The sequence below is a fragment of the Macrobrachium rosenbergii genome, chromosome 30, assembly GCF_040412425.1.
Source record: "Macrobrachium rosenbergii isolate ZJJX-2024 chromosome 30, ASM4041242v1, whole genome shotgun sequence".
NCBI classification, from domain to species: domain Eukaryota; kingdom Metazoa; phylum Arthropoda; class Malacostraca; order Decapoda; family Palaemonidae; genus Macrobrachium; species Macrobrachium rosenbergii.
Window position 1 is genome coordinate 19,962,345 of NC_089770.1, and position 21,591 is coordinate 19,983,935.

The following is a 21,591-nucleotide window of genomic DNA, read 5'->3' on the forward strand; positions in this document are numbered from 1 at the left end:
GAACACCAGAGGTTACCGATTTTCTTCGTCCTGTCTAAGTAATACCTCAGCGTCTGTCTAAGTAATACCTCAGCGCCCTCACTGGACAAAGGACCCTTTCCTCCTCCTCTGGTCCTAGAATGTCCATAACGTTTTTAATAGAGAATGAGTGTGGCCAGGGATTAGACGGGGATTCTTTCTTAGCTAGGAAGCCGAGCACAAAGGTGCAGACAGCATCTCCCTTAGAGAAACCGATGTGCTTGTTTATAGCCTGCAATTCACTTACTCTCTTAGCGGTGGCCAAGGCTACTAGAAAAAGTCTTTCCTCTGTCAAATTCTTGAGTGAAATGGTATGGAGAGGCTCAAAGCAGGACCCGTTAACCATTTAAGCACTACATCCAGGTTCCATGACATGGAGTCGTCCTTCACCTGTTTAGTAAGACTTAATCAGATCTGTTAGTTCTTTATTAGAGGCCAAGTCCATTCCTCTATACATGAAGACTCATCCCAGCATACACCTGTAGCTCCTAATAGTCGATGGAGAGTCCCTTGGAGGTCTGGAGAAAGAGAAGAAAGTCTGTTATTTGGGCTACAGTGGTTTTAGCAGAGATTTACTGCTGCTGCACCACCTGCGGAAGATAGACCACTTGGCCTGGTAGACTCAGCTGGTAGACCTATGTCTATATCTAGAAATAACTTCCGCAGCTTGCTTTGAAAAACCCTTCGCTCTGATGAGTCTCCAGATAGTCTGAAGCCTGTCAGAGCTAGAGCGGATAGTCCTTGACAGAAGTTCCAAAGATGAAGCTATATGAGATGACATGGACTTTGAGGCAGTAACCTTGGAAAGTCCACAAGAAGCTTTAGAAGGTCCGGGAACCATTCTTTGAGAGGCCAAAAGGGCGCCATCAGGGTCATCGATACATTGCTGTGATTCTTGAACTTGTTAAGAAACCCCCTCACCATGCCGAATGGGGGAAAGGCGTAGAGGCCTGAGGGTCTGTGACTGGCGAACAAAACAGAGGAAGATGATAATTCTTCGATGTGGTGAACAGGTCCACTGTTGGCCTGCTCCATAACTTCCAGAGGCTGTCGCAGACACTCGAGTTCAGGGTCCACTCTGTCGGGAGGACCTGACCTCGTCGACTTAACCTTCCCCTGGATGAATCTGGTGGTAAGTCTGACGTGATTCTGGTCTGCCCAAATGAGCAGCTCCTTTGCTGCCTGACAAAGAGTGAATGAGTGGGTTTCGCCCTGATTCCTAATACAGAAGAGAGCTGTGGTGTTGTCGGAATGTACCACCACACTTCTGTTCGTTACTGCTGTCACAAAATGCTTCAGGCCGAGATGAATGGCAGACAACCCCTTGGTGTTGCTATGCAGCTTCCTTTGCACTGGAGACCAAGCGCCGGAAGCTTCCGGAGAGTCCAGTAGAACTCTCAAACCCTGGTTTGAGGCGTGTGCATAAAAGGAGAGGTCGGGGTTCAGCAGTTGCGGAGACTTTCCCTCTAAAAGTCTTCCCTTGGATGTCCTTTATCTCGTTCATAATTGGGAACGTCACTGTGTATGGCTGCTTTCTTCTGTTCCAGTTTTCTCAAAGAAAGAATTGAAGGGGCCTCATATGAAGTCTTCCTAGCTTCACAAACTGTTCTATGGATGAGAGGGTTCCCAGCAGACTCATCCATCAATTCGCTGAGCAAACTGGAAGTGAAAGAAGGTCCTGTACCTACTGAAGGCAGGACTATCCTCTTTGGGGAGGGAAAAGCCCAAAACTTCAGAAAGTTGATCCTCATCCCTAAATAGAGAATCTGAGTTGGGGCTAGTTGAGACTTCTCTTGATTTGTTAAAAGCCAGAGTTACTCGGCAAGAAGAAGGGTAGTCTACAGATCCTTCATGCACTGCTCCTGCTACTGGGGGTGGAGGAGCCAGTCGTCTAGGTACAGGCTTATGTTGATGCCTAGGAGATGAAGCCATCTTGTAAGGGGAGATAGGACTCATGTGAATACCTGTGGGGCAGTGGAGAGACCGAAACTGGATGACTCTGCTCCCGAAGACAAATCTCAGGTATTTCCTGGACTCCAGATGTACTGGAGTGTGGAAATACGCGTCCTGCATGTCGAGCATTATTATCCAGTCTCCCTGCTGGATGGAGGATAACATTGACTAATTTTTCTCCATTTTGAACTTCATCTTCTCTATGCAGAAGTTCAAAGCGCTTACATCGAGGACAGATCTCCATCCCCTCGATGACTTGAGGACCAAGAACAAGCTGTTGTAGAATCCTCTTGAAGTCTGGTCCTCTGCTACCTCTATGGCCCTTTTCCTTAGGAGGGATGACACTTCCTCCATGAGAGCTACAAGCTTCTCGGAGCCCTAAGAGTAAGCTGTCCGTGCCATCGGCAAATGCACAAGAAGAGGGTACTCTGAGAATGGGATCGAGTAGCCCTCTTTGAGAACCTTGACTGTTCAAGGCTTCAAGCCTCTGGCACTCCACCTCTTCCAGAAGAGGGAGAGCCTTGCTCCCACGGGCGCACAAAGGATAGAAGAATCACCTTTTGGAAGAGGTCTTGGCTGAAGTCCTCCTGATGGACTTAGCGGGGAAACGCACCTTGGAGCAGAGTCTCGAGAAACTCTGTCTTCCTCCCCGAAAGGGATGCTGTTGCAGAGAGACAGATTTGACAAAAAAGGCAGAAGGATCCTTGGGGCACTTTGATGATTGTGTAAGCAGGTCTTGTGTTGATTTTTTCTGTAAATGATGGCAATCTCCTTAAGTGCCAATTGAGGGAACAAATACTGTTTGTCCAAGGGAGAGTGCAAAAGCGCAGACTCCTGGACAGACGTCACTCCTTTTGTGGTGAAGAAGCACCACAACTCCCTTTCTTCAAAACTCTGGTGGCAAAAAGACCTGCTACTTCAGAGGAGCCATCCCCTCACTGCCTTATCCACACCGGATAACACGCCCAACCAATCCGCTCCGCTGATAAGTTGTTTGCTAAAACGTTGTGACCCCTCTATTTTCCTAGTGAGCACTCCTATCGACCAGTCCAGAAAGCTAAACACTTCCAGTACTTTAAACAAGTGCTTCAAAAGGTGGCTGAACTCCAATGAAGCGAAGGAAACCTTAGCTGAAGAGAATACTGAACGTCGAGCCGAGTATCAAACTTGAGAGGTCACCTTGGGAAGAGGCAGCACCTCCCAAGGATGGACCTTCTCCAGTTGAGTAGGATAGATATCTCCTAGCCTTCAGTCTGGCAGGAGGAAAGGCAAAAGCGGCCTTCCCTTGCTCCCTCTTAACGGACAACCAATCCTCTATCTTCTAGAGCACTTTTCTTGCAGACAAAGAGAGAGCCATCTGAGGTAGGCACGAACTAGAATTCCCTTGGTTTCTCATCCGAAACATGGAAGCAGGCGACACTGGAGCAGCTGGTTGGAAGTGAGAGGGGAAGATTGCTAAAACATACCTCATCAGGGAAGCATACACTGTAGGAGGAGGGTCTTGAACTAATATTTCTGCTAGAGAAACAGGAGAGAACGTAAGGTCTTGAGAAGGCTTATGCAAAGGGGAGAGCCTTATGAAGTAGGCCCAGTACATCCTCTAACTGTTTCTTAACACGAGCGAAAGCAGGATCTTCAGGCACGAGAGCAGATGAAGATGTAGGCTGGCGTTCCATAGATGTCAAGCGGTCAGTTGGCACCGAGCTGGCTTGAGGCGGGCGCTCGAGTCCAAGACGGGTGCTTAGGAGTACGAGATGGGCGCTCGAAGACCAGGAGGCACTCTGGCGAACAATCTGGCTGCTCATGTGGTCGCCCAGAAGAAGAACACCATTTCTTAGAAGGGAGCTTAGGAGCTGAGTAATTTAGTTCTGCATGAGAAGCTCGGGCGAATGGCGAACAGGGCTGCGCCACGTACTGCAACCTGGTTGTAGGCTAGCAGCACAGTCTCTATCATGACGTCTTTTCAAGGGGCGAGATTCTCCCGGGAAGCGCCAAAATCGCCTCACTATTGGAGTCTGACGATAACTGGTGGGCGCTCACTGCGACGCCTTTTCAACGGCTGTCAGAACCACAAAGCACTGAATCGGATGAGGGGGCGGCTGTCTGCAGGCAAATCCCGCTAACCTCCTTTGGACCTCCAGTATGTCTACTCCCAGGACCAGGGGAGTGTGAAAGTGACCTTCATCTGGGAGAGTTAGCGGGACGGACAGACACATCCTCCACTGGCATTTGCATTGGCACTTGTTTAATACTTTGCACTTTGTCCATAAGGACCTTAAGCAATTCACCCAACTTCGACACAGTATTAACTACAAGATCGAACTTACGATCAAACTTACTCTGGAGGCTATCTACGGCATCGGGTTCGAAAGCATGGGAGCCAGGAATAGGAGCTGATGGAGAATTATTAGGAGGACTAAGGATGGGGGATAAAACAAGAGCAGGAGAAGAAGGAATGTTACGGTCAGTGAGATGAATGTTAATGACAGGTTCTACAATCTGAGTTCTACTTTTGGCTCTAACAGCCGCCTTCCTCTTCCTATCTCTGTCTAATTTATCCAAATGAGATCTAAGAACCTTCCATTTCTTCTCATCCCCTCCAACACATTCAGCACAAGTGAGATCTATTGAACATTCTTGTCCTCTACATTTTGCACAGATCATATGACTATCGTAGATTACTTTGGTCATTCAGGTCTTGCAACCCTCCCTACAGTATCTAAATTTAATACTTGATGAACTGGAATTGTACATCACGAAAAAGAAATTGCAGAAAAATCACTAGTCTAAGCTGAAAAGCTACCAAAACAATCAGTACTTCACCAAATCCTTGGGAGAAGCAAAGAAAAAACCTCAAATTCAACCACCAGAGAATTCGATGTCTGACATCGAGGCTAGCAGAAAAGAACTGACTATCACTGTTATGTTGTACCTATTGTTCCCTGATAGAGGGCAGGGCAGTTACTACACTATAAACAAACGAATCACTACCACGAACTTAAAATTTTTAACTGCCGCGCGAGCAGAAAGTACAGCTATGTAATTACTTGGTAAGTTACATACTGTGTATGAACAAGAATCACGTCTCATCCTGATTTTTTAATACAGCAGCACCTCTTCAGACACTCTGAGGGCTGGCTTTCTGGTAAGTAACAAGGACCCATTTTTTTAGCCTGCACTAAATATTTATTTTAGATATCTTACAGCCAACACATAGTTCCTAACCTAGACTAACCTGTGCCTTACACTTTGAATCTAAAATGGTATGATATATGGAAACCAAAGTGTCATCTGTAGATGTTAGACTTGTTTGCAAACAACAATCAACTATTTTGAATGACAATCTTCAGTTAACCTTATCTTTGGAAATTCGGTGAAGCATTCATAAACATACCACAATTTGCTTCTACATGAACCGAGAAAAATGAAATACTAACCTTGTTCTCCTTCTTCAGTCTCTAATCTGTACCCAATGAAAAATTCTGTATTAGAGAACCAAGTTATGCTCTGCACAGAGCCTAACTCATCCATAGGAGGTTTCTTCACGGTACGAACAAGCGTCAAATCTGGCTTGAATAGAGCTAGAGTTCCATCAGCCAGCCCAACAGTTAACTGTTTTCCTTTTGGAGACCAACTAAGAGCCCTGCAGGTTCAAAATAATAATCTTGCTTGAAAAATGTTACAGTATACTTGCTGGGATGGTAACTAAGAGAATATTATACAAAAAATACAGTACTCTAACTAGAATCACAGTGAGAGAAATGTACAAAATTTGATCTGAAAAAATCAAGGACATAGACTGGAATTTCCTAATACTTCAGCATAAAAATCACACAAAATTGAAGATTACATACCTTGCTTTGATACTTCTGGATTTGGTTTCAATTTTGTCTTCATTCAAGGTAAGAATGGAGAGATCTTCTGGTGATGTAGCAATAGCCACACTACTTGGATCCATGGGATTCCAAGCCACGGTTTGCACCCACCCACCATTTAGTGCTGTGGCTACAAATGGTGATAGGCCCTGACACTGAAAACAAACCACAAGTTAGCTACCACAACAATATTCATGCAATCATAAGAACATAATACTATATAGTACTCTGAAGAGTTGAATGACAATACTATATTGCTCTATTATAACAAGAAAATATAAAAATTCATAAGAAAGGCAAACTTCATGATGCTAAAAAATCCCATCCATTCACATGGGAGCACAAACAACAAAACTTTCCATGTTAATCTATCTCCCTTAAATGTCAGGCAAAAGCAACTAACTACTATCAAAAGGTGAATTACAAATACAGTGAAATTACAAGATCTTGAACCACTTAACAGGTTATCTGAGGTTTTCGTGATTTCATTTTTAATTTTTTGGATAAAACTTAAATAAACTCAGCAATGAATAAATGCTTAAAAGTGGATCCTCAACACTGTACAGTTTCTTTCTTCTGTACTAGGCATTTAAAACTTAAAGATGCTTGCATTTGTTCACATAATACACTTTGCATTTCAGCACCCTATATGCATGGAAGGTCAAGGGGCAAATTATTTTTCATTTAAACTCAATGTTCTTGTTAGTGAATTCTGCCTAATTTACAATGAAGATGCAGGGTCTCTGTGAAAATTCAAAAAAGTTTCCAACAAAATAAATCAGGCCCAAATTTTTTTTTAAATAAGTTTCTTTTCTCAGCATCAAGTTAATAAAGCCAGCCTGGTCTTTTCATTTGTCTAGCCTTTCTCATTATATAACAGAATAAGCTATAAAAAATATATTTGAAGAGCTAGCTTGGCACATATCTCATACATATTTTTGGCATATTTTCAAATAAAAAAAATACTTTATGCTTGAGACTATTGCAAACAGAATAAATTAATCTAAATTTGGAAAACTTTTCAACAAACTAATCTGTTAAGAGGTTAACAATTTCTCCATTTTCCTTGCTGACAAAACTTACTCCAGGGACCATGAACCTAATCTCATAGAAAAGTACTTTAGGCTTGTCATCTTCAAGAACGACAACTAGGAGTGTCAAACCATCACAACTTGTTGATACGTAAGTTACTGGATTGCCTGTGTCAATTGTAACTATCGGAGGTGGTTCACCATCACTGAATAATGACTGGCTCTCAAAAACTGTGGAAGAAATATTCAAGTAAATTAATACTGCACTGGAATCAGATCACAATTACATAGGATAATTTATGTTAAGTCATAAGTATGATGGTTTCCTTAGGAATACAAAGATGCATGACAACATTATATAAAGTAGTGAATAAATAACTTCAATGCTTTACATACAATACTAGTCAGGACTGAAGTCAGAGCAAGTTCTTGAATCAACAAAACTACAAAATCTTCAAGGTGCAAACTACATGGAGGGCAAAACATCTATCTGATTTTACATTCAACACAAAAGTTTAATAACGGAGTGCGTGACTTAGAAAACAGTTATGCTACTTAACTGTAGTGATATATGTTTTGGCATTACTTACCAGTACAGGCAGCCCCAGTTATCAGCGATCCAATTTTTCGGGGCTTGTCTAGCAATTTTCGGCGCACATGCCGATTTCCACTTATTGGCCCTGATAATCAGGTATTGGCACTGATACATACCTAACAGAGGCACCGATCTCCGGTTATCGGCGCCAACAAGCGCCGAAAATCGCCAATTTTCGATTATTGGCAATTTTCGCTTATTGTCACCCCATCAGAACAGAACTCCTGCTGATAACTGGGGACTGCCTGTACTGACTAAATGCTAAATCAAAATTAACATTTGCAAGGAAGCATGGATATATAATTATCATATATCCATGTAAATATGAACAGCACAAAGTATTTCAGTTGATAACAATACCATGAAATAAGTTTACTGACACTTTAAATGATATATAAGTACAGGCAGTCCCCAGTTTACGATGGGGGTTCCATTTTTACGCCGTGTCGTAAACCGAAAAATCATCGAAAATTGTCAAAAACCCTAAGAAAATCTTACTTTTAATGCTTTGGGTGTATTGAAAACGATGTAAACTACATTTTTATTGAATTTTTCATAAAAAAAAAAACCTCCAAATTTTGATTATTCTGCCGTTTTGGAGCCATATTTCTTCCGTTGGATCGGTGTACGACACGCCGTAACCCCGGAACATGCGTCGTCAACCGTAAAATAATTTCTGATGAATACAATTGAAAAGCGTCGTAACCTCGGAACGTCGTAAACTAGGGACTGCATGTACAGCATGATAAAGTTCCAAAAATTCAGAAAATTAACCTTAATCTTTAACCCACTTGACACAGGGTATTCAATGTTACAACAGACAAATGTAGGTAGACTGCTCTCATTTCTCAGCAGAACCAAGAATTTTAAGGATTTAACTTACCTTTAATAATATTGTCATTACTGCAAAATACCAAACCATATCGGGTGGCTACTGTCACTGTGTTGCACCTATCGTCTGGAAATACTACTTCCTCTGGGGAGAATATTTTCTTGTGCTGTGAAATAAATCCTAATTCCTGAAAAGGAAAGAAAAATCAAGGCTTATTTAAGTAGCTATGGTACACTAACAGCATAATTTATGACAAGCAACTGCTAATTAGTTTTATGAAGTGGACCTGACACCTTATAGTTAATTTAGTGGGGCCTTCTTTTTCCCTAAAGTCACTACTTAGGAAAAATTACTTAGTCAGATGATAAGAGAATCCACATAACTACAATTACAATAGTAAGTATAGTAAAGTATTATTATTGTTATTATTCAGAAGATGAACCCTATTCATATGGAACAAGTCCACAGGGGCCACTGATCTGAAATTCAAGCTTCCAAAGAATATGGTGTTCATTAGGAAGAAGAGACGGCAAGGGGAATTATAGAAAGGGACCTCACTTATTAAAAAGAAACAAATTAATACATTAATAAATAAATAAAAATGTAATCTAAACTGAGATATGAAATGAAAAACACTGTCCAACCTTTAAAGTTTGCAACTAAGGCCTGATATCTGATGAAGTGCCAATATTGAATGCTCTATAAATTAATATCAAAGTGCAAATGAGAAAGGTACTGTATTTTACATCAGGTTTAAAAAACAGTACTGATAAAAGATACATAAATTTAATAGAGAAAAAAAATTAAATGCTCTACAACAAATAATATAGCTACTCAAATGCATTATAAATACTGTAGAATAGGATAAAGAATTTAGGCCAAAGTCCAAAAGCTGGGACCTATGAGGTCATTCAGTGCTGAAAGGGAAATTGAGACTAGGAAAATCTTAAAGGTGTAACAGGAGAAAAACCTTGCAGTTGCATTATGAAACAAGTGTTAGGAAAGGGTGAATAGCAAGATGGGAGAAAGAGAATATGAATGGAGGTGCAGTAAAAAGGAATGAAAGGAGTTGCAACTACGGGCCGAAGAGATGCCGCAAAGAACCTTTAGTAATGCCAGCAGTGTGCACCATGTGAGGTGCACCAATGGCAAAACCACCCCCCACAGGGATATTAGAAATAGAATAAACAGAAAATCTAAAATTCAGGGTAGCTGAAGTAAGGGCAATGTTTGTTGTCAAATGTGTCAGTGTATGCTGACAATAGCTGTATGAGTAAAGAATCATGAGTATAGTACACATACCAAGAATCATAAACAGACTCACATGATTTAACAGGCTGCCACTGATATATTGAATTATTTAAGTAATCTGTATTTTTCCTACGCATACCGTACAAACAACAGCCATGTCTGTAAGAGTATTCATCATTCAGAGCTGGAAATGGTCATTGAAACCAGAAAAAATGTGGTCAATTCGATGTAAGTGGATAAGGGGGGGGTGGGACTCTCCCACTAACTTGCCATAAGCCAGCATTTCTCAATTATCAAGGACTACGTGGGGTTGTTCAAGTAGGATTATGATACAAGGCCCTGGTTGGCATACCTATGAAAAATATGGTATTTTCATGATAAAATTAAGTTTCACATATACTTACCAAGTAATTACATAGCTATACTTTCTATGGGATCAGCAGTTTAAAATTTGAAGTTCACAGTAGCGATTCAGGTATTATGAGTGTAGGTAATGACCCCGCCCTCTGTCAGGGAATAGGTGCAACAAAACACAGAAAATCACTTCTTCTGTGCTTAATGTCCATCAGAGAGGAGGAGGGAGGGTTCTGAACTGTAATTACTTGCTAAGTATATATGAAATTTAATTTCATCATGAAAATACCATTTTCATATATGTAACTTACCAAGTAATTACACAGCTGAATCCCATATTGATAGGTAGTGGGATAAATGGACATATCCTGTTTCGAAAAAAATTCATATATGAAGATGAGTCTGAAAAATGAAATCTGTTAACATAAGTAAAAATGCTTGTTGTGTCCTTACCTGGTAAGAGAGCTATAGCAGGAGATTATTGCCTTTTGGTTGGTGCTCATCTTGACCTGTAGTGACTTAGCGGAATAGCCGAGTTAAGTCCCTACTTTAAAGAGGGAGCTTTTGAGTAAAGGAGTTTCCCGAATACTCAGAAGCGACAAAGAAAAAATTTACCCTTGCCCTGGGCGCAGTACCAAATCAGAAAAGACCAAATAAAATCATTACCTACACCGACAACCATAAAAATTAAAACCACCATACCACTTCCCTAGACTGGTGGGCACTCCTGGTACATGTACCCCCAGGCTTCCCGAAAAAACTCAACACCCAAAATTCAAGGCAAAGAAGTTACAGCCACCGATAATGAACCTAAGGTACTACAATTCTCAAACGTCATCTCTATTTCTTTCAAATAGTGCCAAGCAAAAATGGAGTTGCATTTCCAATATGTCAAATGGAGGATAGGTGAGAGTGACATATGTCTAAATGCGTAGGACTTGGCCACTGCCCTAATCTCGTGTGCCCTCACCTTAACAGAAGGCAGATCATCTTCCTGTATTTGAGAGTGTGCCTTAAAAATAAGGTTTTTAAGTAAAAATGACAATGCATTCTTTGACCTGGGTTTAGCTGGGTTTCTCATGGAACACCAGAGGTTACTGGCAGGTCCTCTGATCTTTGTCCTGTCCAAATAATACCTCAAAGCTCTTACTGGACACAGAACTCTCTCCTCCTCTTCTGGTCCTAGAATGTCCATATGATTCTTAATGGAGAACAAGCATGGCCAGGGATTAGATGGAAACTTGTTCTTAGCTAGAAAGCCAAGCAAAAAGGAGCAGACAGCATCCCCTTGCGAAAAACCAATACGTTTGTCAATTGACTGCAGCTTGCTCACTCGTTTAGCCGTGGCTAACGCTTCTAGGAAAGCTTTTCTTTGGTAAATTCTTAAGAGAAATGGAACAGAGAGGTTCATAAGCAGGGCCTGTTAACCATTTCAGGACCATATCTAAGTTCCATGAAAGAGACATCTTGCGGCTGCTTAGTAGTCTCGAAAAACTTGATCAAATCACTAAGGTCTTGATTAGAACCCAAGTCTACTCCCCTATGCATAAAAACTGACCCCAACATCGATATGCAGCCTATAATAGTTGATAAGGAGAGCTTCTTATTATTCCTTAAGAAAAGAAGGAAATCTGCTATTTGAGCTATAGTGGTCTTAGCAGATGAGACATTATTGTCACTGTACCACTTGCGGAAGATGGACCACTTGGCCTGGTAGACTGCCATCTACATCTGGTAATAGCTTCTGCAGCTTGTTTTGAAAACCCCTTCACCTGACAAGTCTCTAGATAGCCTGAATCCTGTCAGAGCTAGAGTGGATAGGCCTTGATGAAATTTCCAGAGGTAGGGCTGTTTGAGAAGCTGTGGACATTGAGGTACGGTAGTAAACTCGGAAAGTCCATAAGAAGTTTTAGAAGGTCTGGGAACCATTCCTTGAGTGGCCAGAAGGGAGCTAACAGTGTCACTGAAACGTTCTTGTGAGACTGGAACTTGTTGATCACTGCTCTCACCATTGTTGAAAGGGGGAAAAGCGTAAAGGTCCAGATTCAACCAGTTCACTAGTATGGCATCTGTCACCTACGCCTTTGGGTCTAGAACTGGCAAGCAAAACAGAGGAAGGCGGTAATTCCTCGAAGTGGCGAACATGTCCACTGTCGGTCTGCCCCACAACTTCTAGAAAATGTCTCAGACTGTTGAATTCAGAGTCCACTCTGTTGACAGGACTTGTCCTTGTCAACTTAGTTTATCTGCCTGAACATTCATCCCCCCTTGGATGAATCTCGTGATAATCCTGGCCTGTTTCTGGTCTGCCCAAATGAGCAGTTCTCTTGCAGCCTCGCAAAGGGAGAACGAGTGAGTTCCAGCTGCTTCTTGATGTATGAGAGAGCCGTGGTGCTATCCGAATGAATCACCACGGTTCTGTCTGTGACTACTTCCAAAAGTGCTTCAAGCCTAAATGGATGGCCGACAATCCTTGACGTTGATATGCAACTTCCTTTGCTTCGGGGACCATGTGCCGCAAGCTTCTAGGGTGCCCAACAGTGCTCCTAACCTAGGTCCGAGGCTTCTGCATAAAAGGATAGGTCGGGGCTCAGATAATGAAGAAACTTTCCCCTCTAACAGTCTGTCTCTGGACGTCCCCCACCGGAAGTCCTCCGTAATCGGAAATATCACTGTGTCTGGTTGCTCCCTTCTGTTCCAGATTGCCCTTAGGAAAAACTGGAGGGGCCTCAAGTGAAATCTCCCTAGTCACAACTGTTCAATGGATGAGAGGGTTCCCAGCAGACTCATCCAGCAATTCACAGAGCAAACTGGAAGAGAAAGGAGATCTTGAACAGATCTCAGGCAGAACTCTCTCCTCTTGGGGGAGGGAAAAACCCGAAAACTCAAAGAGTTGATCTTCATCCATAAATAGAGAATCTCCCGAATAGGGGCTAACTGAGATTTCTCCTGATTTATCAAAAGTCCAAGTTCTTTGGCAAAAAGAAGAGTCACTTGTAGATCCTTCATCCATTGTTCTTGTGACGGAGCGGAGGAGCCAGTCATTCAGGTACAGTAAACCCCCCGTATTCGCGGTCCCACTATTAGCAGACTAACCTATTCGTGGATTTCTCTGTGGAATGTATATACACATTATCGCAGAAAATTTGGCCATTTGCGGTATTTTTCACTCAGAATGTTCACTAATTACTCAATTTTCATATAATTTTCATGACTAAATGCACTTTTTGTGATAAAACTATTAAATACTCAGGTATAAGCATTTGTAGAGTTTTTTTTTGTGTTTAAACCATCAAAATAGTCAGCTCTAAGTGTTTTAGAGGGGTTTTAAGTATTCATGGAATTTAGCTATTTGCGGGGTTGTGTGGTAAAAACCCCAAAAAAAAATGCAAGGGATTTACTGTATAGACAAATGTTTATGCCTATCAGGTGAAGCCATTTCACCAGAGGGGATAGGACTCGCATGAATACCTGAGGTGCAGTGGAAAGACCGAAGCAAAGTGCTCGAAACTGGAAGACTCTGCCCCCAGAGACAAGTCTCTGGTATTTCCTGGACTGTGGATGGACTAGAACATGGAAATACTGTATGCGTCTTGCACATCCAGTGTTATCATCCAGTCCCCCTACTGAATGGAGGATAACACTGACTGATCTGTCTCCACCTTGAACTTTGTTTTTTGAATGTAGAAGTTACATGTGCTGACGTCGAGGACAAGTCTCCATCAACCCCATGACTTGGGGACAACAGGCAGTCAGTTGTAAAAACCTCTTGAAGAACGATCCTCCCCTACTTCAACGGCTTTCTTCCTTAGAAGAGCTGACACTTCTTCCCCGAGAGCTACAAACCTCTCGGAGCCCTCGGAGTATGCTGTCAATGTGATTGACGAAGTTATGAGAGGAGGGTACTCTTTGAAGTGAATCGAGTAGCCTAACCCTCTTTTAAAACCTTGATCGTCCAAGGTTCCGTGCCTTTGGCACTCCACCTCTTCCAAAAGAGTGAGTCTAACCCCTACAGGTGCACAAAGGATGGGGAAGTCACTTTCTGGAAATCGCACCCTGGAACTGGGTCTAGAGAAGCCCTGTCTGCCTCCTCGAAAGGGCTGCTGCTGTAGAGAAGATACCAACTTGGATGGAACCAAAGCAAAAGGATCCTTGGGTTACTTTGCTGACTGGGCTAGAAGGTCTTTCGTGGATTTCTTCTGTAAGTTGGTGACAATCCCCTTAACCGCCAACTGCGGGAACAAGAAATGTCTGTCCAAAGGGGAGTACATAAGAGCAGACTTCTATACAGTTGTAACTCCTTTTGTGGTGAAGGAGCACCACAGCTCCCTCTTTTTGAGGACTCCAATAGCAAAAAGAGCTGCCAGTTCAGAGGAGCCATCCCTTACTGCCTTATCCGTGCAGGATATGACACCTAGCCAGTCAGAAGACAAGTCTGTCGCTAGCCCATCATGTTCTTCAATCTTCCTACCTAGCGCTCCTATCGTCCAGTCCAGAAAACTGAACACCTTGAGAACCTTGAATAGGTGTTTCACTAAGTGGTCTAATTCCTTACAACTTGATGTAGCCTTTTGCATATTCATTTACAGTAAAACTTTACTTTAGTTGCGCTGCCTAATTCCTACCAGTCACCCACCGGGACTGGTTACAGCCTTTTTGGGGGAGGTCCAGGTGGGCCAAGCCCGCCTGGCCCAGGTCAGGGCACGTCATCCCAAGTTAGGTTAGGTGGGTAAGATCTGGTTAGGTCAGGACCTGGCGTTATAGGAAAGGTTATGTCTATTTATGTATGAGGAACTGGGTAATTCTAAGCTGGCTGTGCGTGGTGAGCTAGACAATGGCATTTGATGTTTTCCTATGTTATTTTACTTGCTTTACAAGAATTGAAAGTAATATTTCGTCGGCAGGCTGTAACTAAACTGTAATTAACCTTTGATGACTACACGACTTGAATTACGTAACGCGGGGTAGGTCTAAGCCGGCATTCCGTGGCGAGCCCACCATCCCCCTCCATGACTAATACGGCAAAATTGTAACCAGTAAACACCCCTGTGGTACGTTAGGTTGGTATTTTTAAACGTGTTTACTGGTTACAATTTTGCCGTATTAGCTATGGAGTGGGGTGGGGGGCTCGCCACGGAATGACGGCTTAGATCTACCCTGTCGGTAGTGTACTCTTCAAAGGTAAATTACAGTTTAGTTACAGCTGGCCAACAAAATATTACTTTAAATTCTTGTAAAGCAAGTAAAATAACATAGGAAAACGTCAATTGCCATAGTCTAGCTCACCGTGGACAATGCTTAGAATTATCAGGAACTGGGTAATTCTAAGCCGGCTGTCCACAGCCATGAATCACCAGGAATTTAAAGTAATATTTTGTCGGGTCGTGTAACCTGGTTCATTGACCTGGCAGGGATCAGGTCGCAACAACTAGCCTAAACCCCCACCCCTCCATAGCTAATACGGCAAAATTGTAACCAGTAAACACCTAAAAATACCAACATAACTACCCTAGAGGTGTTTACTGGTTACAATTTTGCTTAGCATGGAGGTGGGGCGAGCTACGAATGCCGGCTTAGACCTAAAATAACTTCAAAGATCAATCACATTTTAGTTACAACCGGCACAAATATTACTTTAAATTCTTGTAAAGCATGTAAAATAACATAGAAAAACGTCAATTGCCATAGTCTAGCTCACCGCGGACAGCCGGCTTAGAATTATCAGGAACTGTCCTGGTTGACGACTGGCAGGGATCAGGTCGCGCAACTAGCCTAGAGTAAATTTTTACCTCATTTACTGCATGTTTACGAAAATTACGTGAAAATACGCATTTTTCTCGTATTTCCTGGCAAGACAGGCTATGAGCTGCGCAACTGTCGTAGAGTTTTAACATCTCCCCGTCCACAGTTGTCATAGAGAGACAGAGTGAGATTTCTGTTTACATTAGCAAGCATAGATTTATAGCCTTCATTTTCAGGACGTCTGTTATTTTCCCAAAATAGGTTAGATTTAGTGAAGCTAGTCAGATTTCTCCTTGCCAGAGTAAACAGCAGGTGATCATATGAACGGAAGGCCTACAGTGCACCACGTGAGGTGCACTGATGGCATAACACCGCGCCCCTACGGGAGTGAGGTTAGGTAGGATGTAGCCTAAGTAGGCTAATCAGTTCCTAAAGCGGTCCTTCCATTCATAGGATCACCTGCTGCTTACTCTGGCAAGGAGAATTCTGACTACATTAGGCCCCAAGCCTAGCAGAGGGCTAAGTAACTAGGCCACACTAAATCTAACCCATTTTGGAAAAAAAAAAAAATACTTCCTGAAAATGAAAGCTACAAATCTCTAATGTTATTGTCAACAGAAATCTCATCGGTCTCTCTTCGACAACTGTGGATGGGAAGATTGGCACTCCCCTTACACATTATTATTAAGCCATAAAAACTGGCAATTCCATATAAACACATCAATTCGACCTACATTTCTCTCATGAGAAAGTTACTTACATTATAACTTATCCCATCAGGTGCGTACTCCATGGTGACGTTTGTTGTTTTCACGAAATTTCAAAGACGAGCGTCTTAGGATCACACAAAGTAGAATGTCTGGCAACATTCAGGGTTCGCGACGTTGAGGCTGTCACGAAAATGTTATTGTAACTGAGGAGATCCTAATAACAACAGTGAACAGACCCTTGTTTTAATTTTTTCGTTTCAGTAAATTTAAAGAAAATTGGGTCAGTAAATTTAAAGAGAATCGGCTCACATTTCCGCAGATTTAAAGAAAATTGGCTTTCATTCAGTGAATTTAAAGGAGCGTGGCTTTCATTAAGTAAATTTACAGACAATTGGCTTTCATTTTTGTAAAATTAAAGAAACGTGGCTTTCATTTCAGTAAATTTAAAGAAAAGTGGCTTTCATTTCAGTAAATTTAAAGAAAATTTACTTTCATTTCAGGAAACTTAAAGAAAATAGGATTTCATTTCAGTAAATTTAAAGAAATTTGCCTTGTTTTGTTGTTCTCGAACGACACCAAATCAAGCTAAATTAAATTGGGGTGCAGCAATTTCTTGAATGCTAGAGGATTACAGTTTGTGTTAATCGTTTTTTTTATTAATCTAACAAGCTGTAGCTATTCAGATGATCCTGTCCATTGTTTCAGAATAGACAGTGTCCTCATTATGGACATGGTCTATATAAATGTCCACAGTTCCCAGCCACCTAACTTTATCTCGATAATCTATCGGGGTTATCGCCATAACTGACCACAATGCTATCAGTATATAATATCTGACACTAATCGTGACCAGATATTGGCATTCTGAATCAGGTGCTCATGGTACATTGAAGTAAAAAATAAATTTCTGTCTACCACAGGGTAATGTACCTTCCTAACTGCTCTGCCGAGCCACTACCAAGTTACCAACGCCCTTACATGCTCTACGGTTTTAACGAAACATTGTGTTGGTTAAGCAAGAGTGTGTTTCTTAACATTATGTCCAAAAGGCAATTCTGATGTTAACCCCAGCAACACATAAACCATGGGTTAACTATGGCTGCAAATCCAAGAAAAGAGAATATCTGTGAGCTGAAAATAAGCTAAAAAAAAGGTGAAAACTACTGACGCCAAAATGGAACTAAGAAACAAAGCAAGGGAACAGAGAAAGTCCATTATAAAGACCCTTAAAAGGTACATAAGAAATTCCATAAGAACCTGCAGAACCTAAAATACACTAAGCTAAAAGTTTATTGGGATATCTTATCTAAAGCTAGTAAGCAGCAAGAGAAAATAGGTAAAATGGCAATTCATACATTTATGCAGCATTTTAAGAAGCTTAGTCAAAAACCAAACGAAGGCTTATTAGAAAATGACACTTTTGTTCCTAAAGCTATCAATCACTTTATCAATGAATATATTAACAAGCTGTTTACTGTTGTGGAAGCCCAAAATATTGCCCGTAAACTTAAAAATAACAATGCTCGTGGTACTGACAACAGTTTAAATATCTTAAAACTGTCCTGACAATGTCATAGCTATTATAGTTAAAATGTTCAATATTGCTTTGCAAACACGAATTGTGCCTTCTGATTGGTGCATAGGAGTGATTTTGCCAATATACAAATAAGAGGGGTTTCATTGTTGACCCAGACAATTACAGAGGTATCGCCCTATTGAGCTGTGTTGGTGTACTGTTTACTGCATGTTTAAATGATCGGCTTACGAGCTATTTAGAAAGTGCTGGCATCTTAGGAGGGGAACAGCTTGGTTTCAGAGAGGGTTACAGTACACTGTATCTTGACTTTGCGTTACACTCACTGACTTACACCTTTTTAAACATAAAGGTAGACTATAAAAAAAAGTACTTGACTTTGTGGATAGGTCCTCCCTTTGGTGTAAATTAATCTTACCCTGTCATGGTACTAACGGAAAAGTCATCACTGCCATATACAACACGTTTGAAAATGCAAAGTCCTGTGTTAAGGTAGGTAATTCCATTTCTGATTATTTCTCATGTAACACTGGTGCAGACAAGGTGAAAATTTGTCACCTCTCTTTACCGCAGTATATTGAAATGATTTTGTGCATTTGGTCCTCTGGAAATCCAAAAGGCTTTGACTTGCCTGCTTCTGAATGACGTGATAACCTCAGTGATGATGATGATGATGATGTCGAAGATTTTTAAAGAATGTTTACTTTGTTACGTTCTGATGATACTATTGTAATGACTGAATCTGTCGAGGACTTACAGGTTGCTTTAAATGCTGTGAACTATGGCATCTTACAGTTAATACTTCTAAGACAAAAATGGGATATATTCTCGATGTAAGTCAGATCTCATCCCCATTTCAATGTTCGGCAATGCTGAGCTAAAACTGGCTGATGATTATGTATACTTAGGTACTACCTTCCACTTTAATGGTTCTTTTAACAAGGCCATCAGAAAAAAGTGTCACAGGCCCATATAGAGCCGTGTGCGGTCTACTGGCTATAGTAAGGAAGTTGTCAGTGCCAGTTGATATCCAATGTGAATTTTTTGACCAGCTGGTTGTGCCAATTCTTCTGTATGGAAGTGAAATTTTGGGCTTTCAAAAGTTAGGTCATGTTGAAGTTTTCCACCGGAAATTTCTGAAAGACCTTCAAATAAGGAAAAACTGGCTCATGGTGAACTGGGCCGGTTTAGCTCCGCCAGCAGGTTTGAAAAGAGAATGATTAATTTTTGGTTAGGGGTTTAGTAGGTTTCACATACCATGGTACTTGCTATTACGTAAATTCTATTCATAAAGATATTATTTTACAAGGCCAAATAGTATGAATTTTAACCAGCTGTTTAATGTCAAGAGCCGAAAGAAATATGCATTCTTATCAAATTTGTAAAAATCAAATTGGATCAATTTTGAAATCCCTGTGTTGGTGATATATCTAGCCCATTTGGTCCATTAAATAAGAATTATAATCTTCTGTTAACTAATTTGTAAAATTTCATGTAGGCACAAATGCAATATTAGTCCCTGACTTTTTTTTTTTTTAATTTGTAAGACATTTGAATCTTTGTATGTTGTCTTTGTTTGTCATCATGTTGTATTTATATATACTTTGTTATTTATTATTTCTCGAATGTAACCTTATGCCCCGACAGGGGTCACTAGAGTCTATAAAAAAAATCTATGAACTCTTAAATCTTTGAAATCTAACTACGAAGATGCTATTTAGTGCTATGTACTGACACAGACCTTCTTGGACACGAATCTTGTGAGAGAGTCGTTTGGGTTTTCATGGCCAAAGAAGCTGGCAAACACACTTTGTGTTTATATAGCTGAAATGACTTTGGACGAACTGTCATTATAAGCTGAACGTCTTGAGGCGACTGTTCACAATGTTTGATACTTTCAGAAAGTCTAATTAATGTTCTGTCTGCCCGCTCCGTTGGGTTCCCTCAGAGAGTTCAATGATTTTCCGTCAGATACACTTATGTATAATAATAATAATAATAATAATAATAATAATAATAATAATAATAATAATAATGCATAAATGTCTCTCTCTCTGTCTCCCTCTTCATTCCTCAGGCCTTCCTCGCTTTCTCAATTATTCAGCTCCTTCTGTTTGCCTATATTCCCGGACTGCAAGACTGTACCCGTCTCTCTCTTTTCTTTCCCAGTTCATACCCAGTAACAGACGGAGGTGAAAGGAAGAAAGCGATGCGAACGATGTAAAACAGAGAGGTAAATAAAAAGCTGATGATACGACAAAGTTGGAGAGCAGGAACAGAAAGCTGAAAACTAACTGTGCTCCAACTGTTATCATGAACAGAAAGGACGAAGTGGATCACAAGCTAAAAAAAAATTTCAGAGATGTCTGGCTGATGTTTAACAAGAGTAGAAGGATAAATAAATAAGCGATTCAGAAGAAAAGAATGGGGGTAGAAGATCTGATGTGGACTCCCGGACTCTTAACAGCCAACGAAGATCATTTATCATGCGCCATAATATCAACTTCTAAGCGCTGATGAGACAATCCCCCCTCCAGCGAGTAATTATCTTCCCATTAACTTCAAAACACCTTTTATTTTTCTTATCTGTACAATGTTTTTCATATGTCAGACCACTGCAATTAAGGAAGAATGTATTATTATTATTCATACTTTCTTACGAAATGAATTATGAAAACAAAGATGATAAAGAAAAAAAAGAGAGGTAATACAAAAATTCCATAAACCAAGACGGCAATCACAAAAATATAAGTATATAAAGAGAAGCTATGGAATAATAAAAAAGGCTGATAAACTGAAACACAATAAGAAAAAAATAACCTTTTTAGTTAATAAAGTGTTTCACATTGTTACAATGAAGAAAGTAAGGCAATAAAGTAAGAGGGACATCAAGGCAATCCAAAAATGCAACACTGCGCAGCGAATAGAACGCACTCAAATAGATGCGTTATTGTACTCTAAAATAAGAACTAACACGTCAGGAAGACGAACATCAGTTGTTCTCTTTAATGGTTACTGATTTCGCTCAGATGATTTATTATTTTGACACGCGTTTACCTGTTTACTTGGGCTAGATAAGGGCATGAAACTGCCCTTCCTCCGGCCTTGGCATAGAGGAAAAAGAAAGATTCGACGTAACCGGTATCACACAACCACTCTGGAGAACACTTGAGGTCGAGAGGTTTCTCGCGATTAGGATCGAAAGAGTAGAGATTACCATGAGATTACCAAACTGCTGTAGATGAATAATTACTAACCATGGGTCCACGTCAATGCTTATAAAGTCTGTGCAATTCCTTTGTAATATTTCATATTTTAGTTTGGGCCTATTTCTTCCATATATGCATGCATGCTAAAGGGTTCGAATGCTACAGCTCGTGGAGTGCACACAACTCGTTAACCTTAATAGTGTCGAATGACTGTTATTAACCAAAATATTGCACAGAGACCTTTCGTATGCAAGTCTAGTCAAGATCTATAAAGTGGTAAGAGTGCTCTGAGGGACCCGCGTTTGAACTTCAAATTAGTCAAGGGAGAATGAATGGGTGTATTCTCTTAAATCCAATATGTCTTTGTTAACTTACGCAATAAATTAGTACTCAGCTGTTAGTCAACTGCTGTGGCTTGCAGCTAGAGTGGAAAGGAGAGAGAGAGAGAGAGAGAGAGAGAGAGAGAGAGAGAGAGAGAGAGAGAGAG

The 21,591-nt window shown here is 40.9% G+C and overlaps 1 protein-coding gene across 1 annotated transcript in view; it reads right to left on the minus strand.

Moving 5' to 3' along the window:
* The window catches only part of Nup214 (nuclear pore complex protein Nup214), a 96,585-nt gene extending 80,018 nt beyond the window's left edge, over positions 1 to 16,567 (minus strand). Inside the window, exons 1-5 of the mRNA XM_067131969.1 lie at positions 16,412 to 16,567; positions 8,356 to 8,491; positions 6,930 to 7,108; positions 5,826 to 6,001; positions 5,409 to 5,614 (exon numbers count right to left, since the gene is read on the minus strand). Of these exons, the coding sequence (XP_066988070.1) occupies positions 5,409 to 5,614; positions 5,826 to 6,001; positions 6,930 to 7,108; positions 8,356 to 8,491; positions 16,412 to 16,444 (730 nt within the window). The 5' untranslated portion in view covers positions 16,445 to 16,567. The remainder of the gene's footprint in view (positions 1 to 5,408; positions 5,615 to 5,825; positions 6,002 to 6,929; positions 7,109 to 8,355; positions 8,492 to 16,411) is intronic.
* Between the last annotated feature and the right edge of the window lie 5,024 nt (positions 16,568 to 21,591).